General features: G+C 45.9%; 1 protein-coding gene across 4 annotated transcripts in view; it reads left to right on the top strand.

Annotated features, from left to right (window-relative positions):
• MBTPS1 (membrane bound transcription factor peptidase, site 1) overlaps nucleotides 1–18,366 on the top strand; it is a 54,377-nt gene that overhangs the window by 4,005 nt on the left and 32,006 nt on the right. For all 4 annotated transcript variants that reach the window (XM_066582233.1, XM_066582232.1, XM_066582230.1 and 1 more), the window contains exons 2-9: nucleotides 3,795–4,257; nucleotides 6,790–7,047; nucleotides 9,182–9,385; nucleotides 10,496–10,606; nucleotides 11,992–12,101; nucleotides 13,751–13,867; nucleotides 13,952–14,019; nucleotides 14,900–15,002. In XM_066582233.1, the coding sequence (XP_066438330.1) occupies nucleotides 4,095–4,257; nucleotides 6,790–7,047; nucleotides 9,182–9,385; nucleotides 10,496–10,606; nucleotides 11,992–12,101; nucleotides 13,751–13,867; nucleotides 13,952–14,019; nucleotides 14,900–15,002 (1,134 nt within the window). In that variant the 5' untranslated portion in view covers nucleotides 3,795–4,094. The remainder of the gene's footprint in view (nucleotides 1–3,794; nucleotides 4,258–6,789; nucleotides 7,048–9,181; nucleotides 9,386–10,495; nucleotides 10,607–11,991; nucleotides 12,102–13,750; nucleotides 13,868–13,951; nucleotides 14,020–14,899; nucleotides 15,003–18,366) is intronic.

Raw genomic sequence — 18,366 nt, 5'->3', positions numbered from 1 at the left:
TCCTCCCCCAGTGGCGGTGGCATCCTCCCCCAGTGGCGGTGGCATCCTCCCCCAGTGGCGGTGGCATCCTCCCCCAGTGGCGGTGGCATCCTCCCCCAGTGGCGGTGGCATCCTCCCCCAGTGGCGGTGGCGTCCCCCATTGTTGCTATGCTCTTCTAATCAAGGAAGAGGTTTGGCAGTAAAGATTACAATAGGGGCGATTGGGACGGCCGTGGGCCCCCTTGGACTCTCAGGCCCGGCAGTCGCCCAATTGCCTCTATTATAATCCGCCATTGGTCCCTGCTCTGCTCACGGCTGTAGCAGTATCCGGAAAGCCTGTTCTATCGTACCTTACGCACGACTTATGATTTCACAGTTTGTGCACCTTACGTATGACTTCAGTTTGCACAGTTCTTTCGCACCTAGCGCACGATTTCTGACTGCACGTTCGCGCACCTTACGCATGACTTGAGTTTGCACAGTTCGCACAATGTTATTGCACCTAGCGCATGATTTCTGACTGCACGGTTCGCACAGTTCTATCGCACCTTTCACGATTTCACAGTTCGCACAGTTCGACGCGTCTCCCTGTCAGTCAGTTGTTGACTAAGCTCTTGATTATTCGAACCCTAAAATTGTCTGGCTGCAGTGCATCAGAGAAACAATATGAGACGATGCCCATTAGCCACCAGGATAACTGGCGTGTATTGAGGATAGAGTGCTTGTTAATGGAACTCGGGCCAGAAGCGACTATTTTTCTAGGAATGCGTACTTTTTAGCACTCCACACTTTAATGCCGGCCTTTCTTAAGGTCAGTGAACACAGTGGCATCCATTCTGACTAAGGGTTTAATATTTCAAACATATTGGAGAAAGTAGTTTGTCATGTTGGATCAGAAAGTTGCATAATGCAGATGTGTGGCAATGGGCCAGGAGTGTCTGGAATTGGAGGCCGTTGACTGGATACAGATCGTCTGAATTACAAGATGAAGTGCAAACAATGGGGTTGGACAGACCGGACCTGCTTGACAGATGGAATGGAAACTGAGCTTCTGGATACACTCGATTCTAAAGTGATTACCCGTCATCATTGTACAGCAAAAGCACAATCTCACTATATGAAGGAACTGAAAGTCTGCCAGACTCAGAAATAATAGTGGAACATGACTCTTCAGAAAATGATTCAATAGTAATTTAAAATATGAAACAAGGATTTAATTGGGCAAGTGCTCAGGTCACACGTCATCCTTTCATAATATATTTTTTTATTTTTCCCATGATGACACCAGAAGAGGGAGAGGCTTCTCCCCAAAGACAGGAGACCTGCCTATAAAGGTGGCTCCTCTGATCTCATCCTTGGAGAGAGACCTGGTAGGGTGAAGATACCTGGAGTGAAAGCAGTGTCCTTCCATGGATGTTCTATAGTTTTTATTGGTACCATTTTGGGGAATGTACGGCTTTTTGATCACTTTTATTGCATTTTTTGTGAGGCAAAATGCTAAAAAGTAGCATTTTGCCTCTGTTTTTTAGCGTTTTTTTTACGCTTTTTGTCGTACAAAATAAAAAGCGTGTTCAACTTTTTGTACACGTCGTTACGGACGCGTCAATACCCAATATGTGGGGTTTTTAATTTTTTTTCCCTTTTTTTATGCTAATATTAGAAAAGGCATAAAAAGGGGGGTTTTTAACTTTTTTTTTTTTACATTTTTCTTTTTTTTTTACACTATTTAAGTCCCTCTGAGGGACTTGCCGCACTATGCCTATGATCGCTGTCATAGGGATGGCAGAGCTACTGCTCTGCCATGCCTTATCGCTTGTATAGCGATTATAGGCATAGGCAATACAGGACGCCAGTGTCTGCTATGGTGACAGGCCGGGCTCTCGTGATGACATCGCGAGAGCCGGCCGGAGACACAGAGGGAGCGCAATCCCTCTGTAAACGCTTTCCCTGCCGCGATCTACTTAGATCGCGGCAGGGAAGGGGTTAACAGCGGGGGGTGCATCTCCGATGCCAACCCCCCCCCTCGCTGTTGCAGCGGGACGCCGGCTGTGACTGACAGCCGGCTCCCACTGCGGGATAGCGCGGGATCTTATGTGATCCCGCGCTATCCCCAGGACGTACCGGTACGTCCTGTTGCGGGAAGTACCAGGCTCCCAGGACGTACCAGTACGTCCTGGAGCGGGAAGGGGTTAAGCGTTTTTAAATGCAACGTGTCGCCCATTAAAATCAACGGAGAGCGGTATCAACGCTGTCAAAAAGCATGGTAAAATGCTGTGTGTAGCATCCTATGTCACCTAAGTGGAAGCGGTGACGTCATCGGTCTTCCTTGCCTGCATTGTTACTGTGCTAAGCGCTGTACTGTCAGCACCACAATACACCGTGGGCGAAGCGGAACCTGCAGGCGCGGCTCCTGTTGATTTTAATGCCACTACACATCCACATCTGGAAGACCCATTAAGGTACAAATAAATCCGGTCACTAAAGCCCCATTTGGACGGGACAAGTGTCAGGCAAACTATGCCCGGCACTCGTCCCCACAGACATCGTTTCTGCTGCACCCAACAATCCTGAGTACTCTGGGGGTCTGTACACAGCAGGGGCTGCTTTGGGCTTTTCCCAATGTGGTTGTGTAGGAATTGCTACTTCGGCCCTGTGTTCTTAGATTCTTAACCCTCTGCGTCATTAGTGTTTTGGTGGGACAAGCCTTGAATCCCCATTGGCAGAGAATATCCTGTGTAACTCTGCACTAGTGCACATTGTGGTTTGTCATGTTTGTATTTATGGGCCCAGCTTTACCGCTGCGTTTGGTATCTGTATTCATTAGGTCCTTGGCGTCTTCAGGGTATAATGACTCTTGTCCGTACACTGCCAAGCCTTATTGTATTAGTATTGTTCACTTATTAGAAAAGTCTTGGGCTGGCCATTCACATTCAAGTTCAATTGGCCAAACAGTCCAGCTGATCATCCAATATGTATGGTGGTCTCACAAATTCCTCTCCCCATACAATAAGGATCGGGTAGTGTTTTTTTGTTTTTTTTTTTGTCACCTGATACATTGTCGGCTTGTTCAAATGGTCTGAGCTCTGTAATCCGCTCCTCTATAATCCAGCCCTATGAACAGCGGCGGTTGCGCGTACCTGTACTTTTGTTTCTCTACTGCGGATGATCAACACAGCGAGTTTTTCAAACTCCTGCTTTTCCCCTTTCATTGCCTAGCAATGACGTGGAGTCCGCAACCTTTCCGCAATGTGATTGCAGATCATATGGCTTCCATTTGACTTCAGTGGAATCCTTGAAAAAAATGGAACCGGCTGCAACTTTTCCTTTGCTTGAGGAAACACAACTGGTTTCCGCAAGTGTGCAGAAAGAAACTATTTCCCATACCATGCTATGTGCGCCATTTGCTGCAGTTCCGCGGTGCGGACGCCCGCCTCAGATTCCGCAGGAAATATTCGTTGGTGGGCAGGAGTCCTAAGACAAGCCATAGACTCATAGAATGGTAGAGTTGGAAGGAATCTCCAGGGTCGTCGGGTCCAACCACCTGCTAAGTGCAGGATTCACTAAATCATCTCAGACAGATATTTGTCCAGCCTTTGTTTGAACACTTCCGTTGAAGGAGAACTTGCCACCTCCTGTGGCAACCTGTCACTCCGCATCCAATCAGTCACCTATACTTTGTCCTAGCAAAATGCTAAGGTTAGAGGGGGAGACCCCTTTTGTTGTATGCTCAAGTAAACTTGTATTCTGCTAGAATCTGTATATTTGACCAATACATACATATACTATAAGGTAACTTTTTTTTTTTTTTTTTTAAGTTCTTGCAGCATTTCTTTCTTGGCGGTCGTCTTGTTCTTCCATTATGGATTTTGAATTCTCTTCTTCCCACACCGAATGAGTGAGGAGTCTGTGCCGCCATGGAGAAGAAACGCAGAAAGAAATGAGAGCTGTGCACCCGGGCTCCAGGCCTCTGATATGCGAACTTTCCTGAATCCCTAGAATTATTTGTCATTACCCGGCTGGACATTGCCAGGCTGAGCCTACAAGTGACACGACGCACTGTGCCCATCTTACCTTTGTGAACACGGGCCGTGACTTCATCGTAAATATTTGTGAACATGAGGCTTGCCAAGTTCTGGCTGCAGCTGGTTGTGATTTTACTTTGTCTGAAGAAGCACCAGAGCGCCCAGCCGGGGAACTCCTCCCACGACCTGAAACCCTGCAACGGCTGCTCGCATCTGACACTTAGTGTGGACTTTTCTTCCTCTGTGGTGGAACATGGTGAGTTTTATAACGGTATATGTGTATAATAGGCTGAAATGTAAACTTTTTACACAGATTAAAACCATTTTCAAATTGTTTCTCTAACTTACTCCTGCTTTGGGTTGTGCCGCATGGTCCTCTTCTATAGAATCTGGTATGTTTGCCTATTTAATGGCAAACCTATACACCTGTGAACATGCCATGCTTGCCAGCCAAGCTGATCAGAGAAGTCTCGGCTCCTATCAGCGGTGACTGCTGTGCAATCTTGATACTAGAGTGCACACGTTTTACATTGAGCCTGCCAAGAGCAGCGCTTCTGTGTAGCATCTGTAGCCAGTGTATCAGATACATGTTATCTCCTTTTTGAAGCATTTAAAGGAGATGTCTCGAGGAAGCAGTTAAATTTTTTTTTTGCCCAGTCCCCCCCATTAAGTACACATTACTAAGCCCCCCTGTAAATGACATTTCTAGCTGGTTCGTACTTACCGTTCCAGCGTTTCAGCAACTTATAAAAGTTTCCTCAAGATGGCCGCCGGCTCTTTCCCCGTCGCTCGCTGCAGCCCGACGTGCGCGCTCCCGAGACGCCGCCAGCTGTGTCTCCATGGCAACCGGACGCATCGCAGCCGCCGACCAGACGCCCCGCAGCCGCCGACCAGACGCCCACCGCCAGGCAGCAGGTAAGGCGCTAGCCCCCGGCTCCCCAGCGCTAGACCCTCAGCCCAGGTGAAGGCCCCGGAGCCCAGTGCTAGGTTCCGGAGCCCAGCGCTAGTTCCCCCGGCCTAGCGGCAGCCCCCCCCGGCCTAGCGGCAGCCCCCCCCCCGGCCTAGCGACAGCCCCCCCATCGCAGCGACAGCCCCCCCGGCCTAGCGCTAGTTCCCCCATCACAGCGGCAGCCCCCCCCGGCGCAGCGACAGCCCCCCCATCGCAGCGACAGCCCCCCCCGGCCTAGCGACAGCCCCCCCATCGCAGCGACAGCCCCCCCCCCCCCATCGCAGCGACAGCCCCCCCCCCCGGCCTAGCGCTAGTTCCCCCATCACAGCGGCAGCCCCCCCCGGCGCAGCGGCAGCCCCCCCCATCACAGCGGCAGCCCCCCCCGGCGCAGCGACAGCCCCCCCATCGCAGCGACAGCCCCCCCCGGCCTAGCGACAGCCCCCCCATCGCAGCGACAGCCCCCCCTGGCCTAGCGACAGCCCCCCCGGCGCAGCGACAGCCCCCCCCCCCCGGCGCAGCGACAGCCCCCCCCCCGGCGCAGCGGCAGCCCCCCCCCCCGGCGCAGCCCGGCGCAGCGGCAACCCCCCCCCCCCCCCCCCCCCCAAAATCACTTACCTGGGCGGCTTCTCGGGGCTGCTGGGCTGGGCTTCTCTGCTGGGCAGCTCCAGTTTCTGCACCTTCCTCTAACAGAGGATGGTACAGAATGGCCGCTGCAGCGCGCTCCTGAGCAGTGACAGCTCGTCTGCGCATGCACAGAAGAGCTGTAGCGGGGAGCACACTGAAGCGGCTCGTGCTGAATGGAGAAGACCGGACTGCGCAAGCGCGTCTAAAAAAGCAAGCTGCCAGCGAATTTAGACGGAACCATGGAGACGAGGACGCTAGCAACGGAGCAGGTAAGTGGAATAACTTCTGTATGGCTCATATTTAATGCACGATGTATATTACAAAGTGCATTAATATGGCCATACGGAAGTGTATAACCTCACTTGGTTTCGCGAGACCACCCCTTTAACTTTCACTTTCAATCGCCAAAATATCCCTTTACCCTAAAAAGGTTTGTCTAGTAAAGCTAGGAAACCCATCTTTCAGAAGTCATTTAGACCATACAGCTGCTACCCTGAAAAATTCAATGTACTTTAAATTGGTAACTATAGAAACTACAGGACGTACCCTCAAAAAAAAAAGCTTTCACACAACTATGTCAACAGAGAAAAAGGTATTGCAGTCGGGAGATAACATCAAAAAATTATTTTTTTTTTTACAGCACAGCAAAAAAACTATATAAATTTGGAATCGTCACAATTGTACTGGCCCATAGAATAAAGTTATGTCACTTTTGCTGCAGTGTCTACGCCATAAAAATGAGACCGCTGTACAACGCTACCATTCATTTCAATGGGGCTGTTCACACAAGCATCAAAACGCTGAGCTCTGACAGGGATGCATGTTCTCTCTTTGGCCGATTTCTGCCCTGCTGAAAATGTTGAACTAGCTGCACTACAAAAAAAAAATACTCCCCTAGCAGGCACTTGTCAAGCCGACAGGATCATTTTTCTAGTGAAATCCCTTTGCCTCCAGTAAGAGATTGCTCTGATTTGGCTGAACGCTGCTGAGTGTTAGCTGGCGCTGCCAATTACAGCCAGAGCTGGATGCATGAATCACAGCCGTCTCTTACTTGAGGTAAAAATCCTGTTCTCTCCATGCCTCTCAGGGCAGGCTGGTTGTTTTGTTCTTGTGCCCCCATCCCCCCTGTAATACTGAATTGGGGTGCCCCATCACTTTGGGGACCTCACCTGCTCAGAATTGTTTACTGAAACTTTCATGACAATTTTTATACAGAATACATTGTAGTATTCAAAGGATACTTCACAGCAAATGCACGGAGCAAGTTCATTAGCAGTGCGCTGCGGAGCCGCGGTATTGAGGACTGGAGGATTGTACCAAGGAATAACCCCGCCAGTGATTACCCAAGTGACTTTGAACTTATTGAGATCAAGAGTGCTCAGCATGACACCGTACAGACATTAGAAGACCACCCCAACATCAAGAGAGTCACCCCTCAGAAACGGGTTATTCGCTCTCTCAAGTTTTCAGATGGTGAGTTTCTGGTGGTTATTGCTTTAAATGTTAGTCCCGGTGATATAATTGTATTACCAGTAAGATTCTGTATTCTGATGACGACAAACCTGCCATTCATGTAAATTACCCGGCAGTTGCTCTAATTCAATGTCTAGAGCAGACTTATCAATGCAGTTTCATCACTTTTATCACTGATCTATTTGTATTTGACGTGTTTTTTGCATGGACATCCTATTTGTGACGCGCTCCTCAGTGAGAGGGCCTCCTGCTCCGGTGCCCTCGGCATGACCATTACTGACAACGCTTCAGTTCTCCTATGCTTAACCCTTTTCTATCCAATAACCTTTTCAGAGCTGCCCACTAAAATCCTAATATTTTTGCAAGAAAATTTTAATGCATATATTTTTCATTATAAAGCACAAATACAATAAAAGTTGGTTATTTTGTTGTGTAATGAAAAATTTTGGTAAAGCAGTTTCCAGCAATAGGTGTTCAATTTTTAGAATGGCATGTACCAGGGGACATAGGATGGCTAAGGGGCACTCTGGCAAACAAAACTTTTTTTTTTTTTTTTTTTTTTTCTATCCCTGTAGTGCAGCCTCCTGTCTGATACTTTTCAGGCACCATCTTGATGTTGAGATTTGCTCCTGCTTTCTCTTTCACTTGTCAGTGCTGTCAATCCCATGATGCATCAGCACAACAGCCTATGAGCAGATAGAACCTGCAGCATCAGCCGGCTGGGAAGACTCTATTCTCTCCAGCTACATACCAGACAAGAGGCGGACTTGGGATATCTAATAGAAGTTTGTGTTACCCTTTTAAAAACCTTGTGTTCTACGGTCCATCACACTCGAATTGTGCTGAGTGAAAAACCGACTTTGAGCCAACACAAAGCCTACTGCAACACCCCAGAGGGGTGATCCTGGGCTTCTGGCTGACATGAAGAGCTGGGAGGGATAAGTGCTGTTTTTGTCACGACAGCATTTACCAAGTTCTGGTCCCGGAGGGATGACAAGCAGCCAAGGCCAGAGTAGGATCGCAGGCCAGCTCCCACACTCTTAGGATATTTGACTGCTTATTACGTGCGATAGAGCCCTATTCTCTATGGGTGCGTGTAAAACGCTGTACATATGTAATTAAATTGAATTGCAGCGTTTATGCGTAATGTTGCTAAACGACAGAGCCGGAAACTTTAAAAAAAATGACGCCAGAAAGACCCTGCATGACAGCGTGCCTGTGATACACCGATATATTTTCTATAGATCTTCAGTAATCCAGTTGAGGACAGGCCGGCAGATGAAGTGTTTGCATTTGCATATGACACAATTTTTCAGAGGGGAAAACCCATCTGTCTGTCCTCCTCCCTGCGCCGCTGCCAACAGCAAGCATTCCACATCAGGATCTTCTGCCCGCTGGTTTCTGTCCCTCCCTGATAGTCAGACGTGATGAAATTCAATTCTTAGTAATGGATTTTGGACCCAGATGTACTTTGCTCTTCCTTGCAGATTGTAGTTGAATTCTTATGCTGATATTTAAGAATTGTTCCTTTACTTTTTAGTGCTCTTCACACACTTATGATGGCGCTAGCTATATAGTGTACTACCAAGCTGCAGGCATCGGGGAGTGATACGGTTTTGTATTTCACTATGAACTTAGAATGCTCCGACATCGTGTATTTAGTATTTGCATTGTCAGCGGTTTCATTGTTTGTGCACAAAACAATTGTGAAGGAGGTGTATTGATAGGGGCCAGGTATACAGTAGCTGTATGTGCTGCCTACACCCAGGAGTTTCTATGAATACCTGACTGCAGATTCCCGCAGTGGAAGACCTGCGTGCCATTGTGGAAATTATTTTTAAATGCTTGCTGGCGATGGTGGATTCAATTTCCCTCCCCTCCCCCCCCCACCCCTCGCAGATGTACTGCGGCTCATCTGCGCTGAAAAAATCCACACGGGATCCGCACTGAAATGGAGCATGCTGCGATTTGTATTCTGGACCAAATCAAATTTGCATGCTTAAATTCAGTTGCGTGTGCCCCCTATGTGCACTTTGAATTGCGGAATCCGCCCGTGGACATTGGGCGTTAAGCAAATCTTGAAGTACAGTTTACATTGTATCTTCTACTCAATATATGTCTCCTTCCAAAATAGGTGAATCTTCAGCCTCCTGCAATGAGACAAAGTGGAGTCAGAAATGGCAATCCTCTCGTCCGCTCAGAAGGACCAGCCTTTCTCTTGGCTCTGGATTTTGGCATGCTACCGGGAGACACTCTAGTAGACGCCTCCTGAGAGCCATCCCACGGCAGGTCGCTCAGACTCTTCAGGCTGATGTATTATGGCAACTGGGATACACAGGTCAGTGATGTTAAACCATTGATCCATGTTAAAAAAAAAAAGTAGTCTTTAAAGGGTGCCAATACTTTTAACAATATGAAATATCAATAAGTGTAGTGTTGTAAAAAGGAGTCTTCAATACCTTATTGAAATTCTTACAGCATATACTACATATGCATTGACCGAAAATATAGTAGTATTAAAGTTTATACAGTGAAGACTTAAGGAAAGCTCAAGCAATATATGGCCAGGACAAATGTTGCGCGTTCACGTATGCATCCAACAAGAAGAGTAGTCCGATGTAAGCACACAAGACAGTGTAGCATATTTCAGAAGTGCAACTTTTTGGCTACGTGTTTTGAATATAGGCAAGATGCTCCTCAGCACAGTATACTGATGATGCTGCCACTTGCTAGATGAGAAGTCATTCTAAAAAGCCAGATTTTATTCTGAACTTCAAGGCCCAAAACATCCTACAGGCTAAAGCCCCATTTAGACAGGACGAATGTTGGGCAAACCATGCCCGACACTAGTACCCCCACGTACACGCTCCTGTGCTGCTGCACAGGAGCTTGCATCGCTGGCTCACAGTGGCACGGCAGGAGCAGATTTCAGTTCTCGCTCCCCCCGCCCCACTCCATTCAGTTAACATAGCGGCCGTTCAATACTGAATTGCTGCTATTTACACTGCACTGTTATAGTTAAACTCATATCTTATGCTGCATAAACTATGACCGATGACTTTAACTATGACATTGCAGTGTAAATAGCTGCTGTTTAGTATTAAACGGGCTCTATGTTAACTGAGTGAGTGGAAAGGAGTGGGGGGGGGGGGGGGGGGGCGAGAACTGAAATCTACTCCTGCTGCCCCGGTGTTAGCCAGCGATACAAGCTCCCCTGCAGGAGAAGTCATGTAATGCTATAAATTAGCTGGCTATCTTAGCATCTAAGCTGTATGTTGCACTTCTGATTTTTTATAACCGCTGCATTTTATTTCACTTGGCTTCAAGGATTGACCGCTAAGTTGTACCTTTTATAGATGTACTGATTTATGCAGACATGTAAGGATATTGTATTGACCATTTGTAAGGTGTTTTTATATCTCTTGTGCTTGGTATCCCCTCCGAGCAGGTAGTAATGTAAAAGTTGCTGTGTTTGACACTGGTTTGAGTGAGAGACACCCACACTTCAAAAACGTGAGGGAACGAACCAACTGGACCAATGAGAAAACCTTGGATGATGGTGAGTTGATGACAGTTTGCTATTCACTGTGCAGTTTCCTTATTTACCCCGCCTTGAGAATCTTGTAGTGCTTGGCTACTCCTTCAAGGTAGTTGTGCCAGGCCTTGTAAAGCACCTTTCACATCTTGCTATGTGAGTGGTCATTCCTGGGTCTGCAAAAGATCGATGCCTGGAACAATCCGACATGAGTTCACCGCTTATTCTGAGGATGGTAGGCAATGGGGGTTGTCATGCATCTGATATACTGGGGCTTAAGGTACCTTTACATGGGACAACTGTTAGGGCGTAAGCTCATGAGTCGTCCCAATGACTGTCGCCCCTGTGTTTTCACACAGGAGTGTTCAGTGAATGGAGGTCGAGCAATTAGTTTCCAAATTGTGCCTATGAATCTCAGGATGATTGTCATGTTAAAGAGGTTTTCCAGGGAAATACTATTGATGACAGCTTGCACCCACTCAGCTGATCAGTCGGGGCCCCGAGTCATGGAACCCAGCTGATCAACTATTGATCCATTTGGCCAGAACATATGTGATGAGTCATTTGAATCCTGGTGATAAGTTTCTATGGGATAATTGATGTTTTCTCATTGCAAGTTGATGTGTGTTCTGGAATTTGAGGACTTCTGTTGAATGACAGTCCTTTTAGGACTGTTTTTGGGTTTAAAAAAAAACAACCAAACAAAAAACTTTGGCCTCATTGTTTGTAAAGCGGACATGTCTCCTCTCCTTTACAGTATGTACACTTTGAATCCTGTAGCATTTTGCTTCTGTTGCTCCACAGTTTTCAATATTTACACGGAGTACATTATATGATGTGACGTCAGTGCAACATTGCATGGCATGTGGTTGTCACACCACAAAATACACAATGTAAACCGCAAGGAACAGGGACCTGCAGGCACCATCAATGCCGGAAGACGATAGAACTTAGAAGTTGAGCATTGCAAATGTTTTTCATGTTTTAGGTCCAGTCGGTAAAATTAAAGGGTTCTTGGCACTGGACAAACCCTACTTGTTGCAAGGGTCCCTTAACAATAAGCTGATCAAAGCATACCCCAGCTGGAATATGTGGGTGACCGTGGCAGTAAGTGCTGAATTTCTTTGCAGCACCAACAAAGGAGAAATTGAGTATTACATGGCACCAATTCAAGTGTAATGTGTAACTGGGGGTCTTCCAGAGTGAGTGACATTTTTTTGTACTCGGTCTCCAAGAGATGAGGGTCCTGAACCGGGAGGCCCCATCAAGTAACAAATTCCCTAATTGGGTATATATAAAAAGGTTTCTCTAAACTAGACAATCCCTGATGGATATGAAAGTATCTTGTCTTTGCAGAGCGGTTTCATAGTACTGGCAAACATACATAAACTTTCTTTCTGCTTTTTTAGGACTTGGACACGGGACTTTTGTGGCAGGTGTCATTGCCAGCATGCGAGAATGCCAGGGACTTGCCCCAGACTCTGAATTACACATCTACAGAGTCTTCACCAACAATCAGGTACTTTATTTTGTGTGACTACCTTTTTGACTTGGACTGAAATCTGTACAGAGCTGATCCCATCATTGTGGTTGCAAAACTTTGGGCTCACCTCGTTTAGAACACATGCTCATTCGCAAAGGCATTTTCTTGGGTTAGAAGAAACCCGAGTTTGATTACTGAACCAAGCCCATAAACAGGGGTGACCTTAATTTCTGTTAAAAACAAAAAAACTGTCAACACATCATGATCAATCGGTCATGTCAGGGGTACTATTAAAAAATGATGGCGTGACGCCAGTATAAACACAACCTAAAGAACAGGTCTTCTGCGCATGCGCAGACCAGCTGTGCGGCGCGAGCACGCCGGAGTGGCCCCATTCAACGGGACAGAGAGGCAGACTGCGCAAGCGTGTCTAATCGAGGCAGAAGAAGGCTTCGGTTGGTGCCATGGAGACGGGAGCGCCAACACCGGGGGGGGGGGGGGGGGGGTTTAGTATATAACTTCTGTATGGCCAATATTTAATGCACGATGTATATTACAAAGTGCATTTATATGGCCATACAGAAGTGTTTAACTGCACTTACTTTTGCGGGACAACCCCTTTAAGATGTTGCCCAAACTCCTTTGATCTGATTGTACTTTCAAAACTTGACATGTCCGAGACGTCAAACGTTGTGATTGTTGGGGGTTTGGGTGCGGAGATCCTCACTGATCGCTGGAATGAAGCAGGAGTCCTTATCTGAGCACCGCCTCCTTGTTAGCTGAAGATGGGCTGATAGACTTTCTATTGATTCTGCCTTCAGCTAGTGAGCAGAGACGAGTTGGATGAGCACTCCTGCCACTTCTTTCTAGCGGTCGGTTAGCGTCTCGACATCTTTTGATATATCTGTGACATGTTAAAGTTGTTTTTTGAAAGTAGCTCCACTTTAAACAGACTTTTTTGTGAAAATTTTGACTCAAATCCTAGAAAATGATCTATCCAAGCTCGGCATCTCTTTATATATCGATAGTGTTACATAAGAGACCTGATTGATCCGCTTTTAAATGAAGTTTTCAGCTGACTCTCCTGATGCTGGGTGTGGACTGGGTTAGTCAACTGGCTTTTAATTAAAAGCCTATTAAATATGCAGTGTAAATAGTTTGTAGGACAGGCGGGGATTATTATCTCCAGCTCTGACTTCTACCTTGTACATTAGGTTTAATGACTCTGGACGTTTGTTTCCTTTGGCTATGGACGTTGAGAAGAGGCTTGCTTTGGCTGGAACCCAGTATAATAAACTCCTTCACTTATTTATTTTTTAATTTGGCCCTATTCTTATTTTGTGTATTTAGGGCTTAGAGATGTTTTCTAGCAGGTGGAGTATTTGCTCCTCCTACAAGGAGACAGGATGTGGTGGGTACGTATCTGTCATTATAGTGCTAGACATTTGCCAGGTAACCGCCATCACTTTGGTATGTAGAAAGTCCATTGACAAAAACTGAAACTAAAACCTCTCCTGAAATGTAGTAAAGTGGACTTTCCTCTTGTAGTGACTGATGTGCTTAACTTACAAGTTTCTGGAGCTTCTCTTCCCACTGCTCTACTTGCTCATGTTGGTTTTTCTGCAATATTATCAAAGGATTTTGTGAGAACGTTAGTAAAGAGTTCATATTTCAATTCTCTCCAGGTCTCTTACACATCGTGGTTCCTTGATGCTTTTAACTATGCTATTCTTAAGAAAATAGATGTCCTGAACCTCAGCATTGGTGGGCCGGACTTCATGGATCATCCTTTCGTTGATAAGGTATGTTATCAGCGATGTCTGTATTGTTTATCCCAAACCTTTGACACTGGCCAATGATTAGAGACTCCTTTTTGTACGTTGCAGGTTTGGGAATTAACAGCCAATAATGTGATCATGGTTTCTGCAATTGGAAATGATGGACCGCTCTACGGGTACGAACAGTGGAATGATATGTTCTCAATTGTCCTCCTAAAGCTTTCATATATGCTTTATACAAAATAGACCTCCCCATGCCATCTATAATGTGTATGCCATGTCAAATTAAAAGAAATGAGAGAACCCGTAAAATCTTAATATGAATTATTAATGGAGCAATATGTTAAAGACATGGCCTATTTTGGCCTTGAGGACCAAACAATTTTTGGTAGATTTTCATCTCCATTTTTCAAAAGCCATAACTTTTTTATTTTTCTGTTGACGCGGCCGTATAAGGGCTTGTTTTTTGCGTGGCGAACTTTAGTTTTTATCAGCGCCATTTTTGGGTACATAGACTATATGGTAAAGCTTTCTAATTTTTTTTATGATCGTAGGGAGAAAAACGCATCAATTCTGCCATAGATTAATTATGCAGCATAAATGACACACTACATTTTTTTTTCTGTGGGCTGGTACAATACCAAAATTCTTCCCCCAGCCCCCCCCCCCCCCCCCCCACTTCTCTGCAATAACTTTTTTGGAAATCTTTTTTCTAAATCGCTGCATTTAAAGTCCTATAGATTTTTATTTCTCTATGTACGGAGCTCTGTGGGCTTATTTTTTGCGAGATGAGCTGTAAATTTTATTGGTACCATTTTGGTTACATACTTTTTTTTTCTTTTTTTTTTAATCACTTTTATTGCGTTTTTTGGGAGGCAAAATTCTAAAAACTGCTCGTTAGCTGAGTTTTTATTTTCTGTATGCCCAAACATTAAAGAAGCTGTACATAGAAATAGAACAGGTTGCTCATAAGCCACATTTTATAAGATGTAGCATATGTTTTACCTTTTTGGTAGTATAAAAATACACTTTTTTCTTTTTCCTCATCTTGTTTAGGACTCTGAACAACCCAGCAGACCAAATGGATGTCATAGGAGTTGGCGGCATTGATTTTGAGGACAATATAGCTAGGTTTTCTTCAAGGGGCATGACCACATGGGTAAACCAGTTTACTGATCTTTATAATTTTCTTTATGAACAGCATGGTAACATTGCAGGTTTTCACTGAAACTTTCACGTCAATTATAGTTGGTTTCGAGGGGCTGTCTGGGGCTTTTTGAATTGTTTTTGATTGATGAACCGTCCTCTATGCTGTAGTGACAGCATCAGGAATCGGCTGATTGACAGAGATCCCGAGCAGCGCACTCCTGCCATTCTATTGATGACATATTCCTGAGGACAGGTCATCAATAGAAAATATCCAAAAAGTCACGAAGCCCCTTTAACTTAACCTTAAAGGGGTTGTTTCACGCCGAAACGGTTTTTTTTTTTATTCAATAGGCCCCCCCGTTCGGCGCGAGACAAACCCAAGGGATGGGTTAAAAAAAAAAAAAAAAGTTTATTACTTACCCGAATCCCCGCGCTGCGGCGACTTCTTTCTTCCTTTACCAAGATGGCTGCCGGGATCTTCACCCACGATGCACCGCGGGTCTTCTCCCATGGTGCACCATGGGCTCTGTGCGGTCCATTGCCGATTCCAGCCTCCTGATTGGCTGGAATCGGCACACGTGACGGAGCGGAGCTACGAGGACCAGCTCTCCGGCACGAGCGGCCCCATTCACCAGGGAGAAGACCGGACTGCGCAAGCGCGTCTAAAAACGCCAGAAGACAGCGAATTTAGACGGATCCATGGCGACGGGGACGCTAGCAACGGAGCAGGTAAGTGAATAACTTCTGTATGGCTCATAATTAATGCACGATGTATATTACAAAGTGCATTAATATGGCCATACAGAAGTGCTGAACCCCACTTGATTTCACGAGACAACCCCTTTAACTTGCATGCACATGGTGGGTATAAAGCAGGGTCGTCAGGAGCCATGTGTACCACATAACAGGTTGGTTGTGGCTGTTTGAAGCAGCTGACACTCGCCTCAAATGGCCCTGATCAAAGCGAGTTCCAATTCTGACTGTTGGACAACTTTGCATGCCCAGGTCAATGCTAACATTAATACTACAGTACAGGAGTATTGCAGTGTATTGTACAAGCAATTGTAAGTTCAGGTCCCCTAGTTGGGACAAAAAAAGAGGGGCAAAACATAGCTAAATAATATTACTTTCTCGTCTGTATCATTGGAGCACACAGCTCTGACCTTGGGTATAGCTTCTGCCATATAAGTGTTAACTCCTCCCACTAGCTATTCCCCCTCCTGCAAGCATAATGCTAGCTCAGTTTTTAGTAGGAGGCAGACTGTCTCTTACAGAGATTACTTTTTTAATGTTTTATTTTTCACTTCAACTTTTTTCCAGAAGACCAGGGAATAACGGGGAGGCAGGACACTCCCTGTTAACCCACCGAGGAGGGCGAACAGAGGAGAACTAACCTTCTGTTGTCTGCCTGTTCCCTCAGAAGGCAAGGAGGCACATTCAGGCCCTAACCTGGATGTGACCCGCCAGCCGTAGAGCCCCCCCCCCCCCTCTTTTTTCTCATGGTCCGACATCTCCTCCCTTTCATAAGGCAGGCGATGCTGGGGAGAAGCTCTGCTGGAGCCGGGAGGCCACCCTACCTCGGTCAAGAGGTAAGTATGTGGGTTTATTTTGTTAGTCGGCCGCTGTGCGCACCGTAATGGGGTGTCCCCATGTGTTTTTGCATTTGTGTTGTACGCCTGCGGCGGACAGTGGGCCGCCTGCAGCGGACAGTGGGCCTGTCCCCCGCGCTCGCTATGATTCTCCGCTTGTGGACGCCGGCACTGCAGCTTCCCACAGCGTGATCCGCCGACTATTTATTGTTGCCGATTCTTGCCTGTGGACATGCAGCCTTATTGTGGTGTTGGTGGTATTGGTGTTGGTATTGGCGGTTCATAATCTAACTGTGACAAAAAATTATGTTGAGGTGTTTTTTGTTTTGTTTTTTCTTTTGTAATTGGAAATGAAGAAGAGAAAATGTATAAATTAAAGAATTAAAAATAAATGGTACCATCAGTACCATTTTTGGGTACATACGGCTGATCACGTTTTATTTTTATTTTTTTTTTAAAGTGTTTTTTATTAAACTTTTTTCACCTTTTACATATTATTAAAACATTTCTTACATAACTTTGGTTTCCCCCCCTTCCCTCCCCCCTCCCCCTCTCCCTCCCCCCCTAAGATCTCTCTCTGTGTTCAGTTCTTTGGGTAAACTGTCTCTAATTAAACAATGTGCTTTATCGTAGCCAATAGTAACAGTTCTTGTATTGCTTGTTTGTTTTCTTCTTTGGTCTTTTTGTTGCTTGTCCTCTTGCTGTTTTCTTTTACTGGTTCAGGGTTATTTTTTGTTACATACACGGGGCGGCGCCATATCCTTTGCCCCTTGTCTGGTCTCTCTCTCTCTCCCATCCCTCCCTTCCCATCCTATCTCGTTGATCCTTACCGCTTTATTTTATTATGTAGCGAGTCTGTAAGTTATTCTACATTTCCTAATAAACTCTGTATATATCAATTACATGCTTTGTTATGTCCTATTAGATCCTCGGTTTACTGGTGCTTCCCCACACGGCTCACCACTCCACTTATGCATTTGGTCCAGCACTGTTACTCTGGGCGTGTGTCCATCTCAGCCAAATGTCCTGATATTTTTGGCTGACCTTGCGCTTAGTTATATATGCTCCTTTCCCACGGTAAAATTTGGTTGACCTTGTTTTTGAATTCTCCCAGCGTGGGTGGTTCTTCATCCAACCAACGCTGGGCTATTGTTTTTCTGGCTATGTACAGTAGTCTAGCTACCGCTAGTTTTTCATGGTCATCCAACGCTAGGTCTTGTATGTATCCCAGGATGCACACGTATGGAGTAAAGTCCATACGTATGCCAAATGCTGCGTTTATTGCATTTCTTATTCCCACCCAATATCTATGCAATTTCGGACAACGCCATAGCATGTGGATTAGGTCCGCCGTGTGGGTTTTGCACCTTACACATATCGGGGAGGTTCTCATTCCTATATTGTGTAAGAAGGCCGGGGTGCGGTACACTCTGTGTATTAGGAATATTTGTGAGACTCTGTGTGACTCACTCAGAGATAACTGGGGTGTCATTTGCAGTATTTCCTCCCACTGCGACTCCTCAATGGGCCCTATGTCTGCTTCCCATTTTGCTTTTGTTAGTATCGGGTTTCGTGCATTAACCGTGTCCTGTATGTGGGAATATAGTACAGATATTTTCCCTGTTGTGGTGGTGGCTTTTCCTATTATGTCCGCTACTATATTAGTTGTCACTGCTATTTCTGTCGAGTTTTTTTCCGCTTGTATAGCGTGTCTAAGCTGCAAATATTTGTAAAAGTCACTATTGGGGATGCTGTAATTCTGTCTTATCTGCTCGAGGGTTTTTA

Source organism: Eleutherodactylus coqui, chromosome 11 (genome assembly GCF_035609145.1).
Source record: "Eleutherodactylus coqui strain aEleCoq1 chromosome 11, aEleCoq1.hap1, whole genome shotgun sequence".
NCBI lineage: Eukaryota > Metazoa > Chordata > Amphibia > Anura > Eleutherodactylidae > Eleutherodactylus > Eleutherodactylus coqui.
This window is presented reverse-complemented; position numbering and strand designations above follow the sequence as displayed.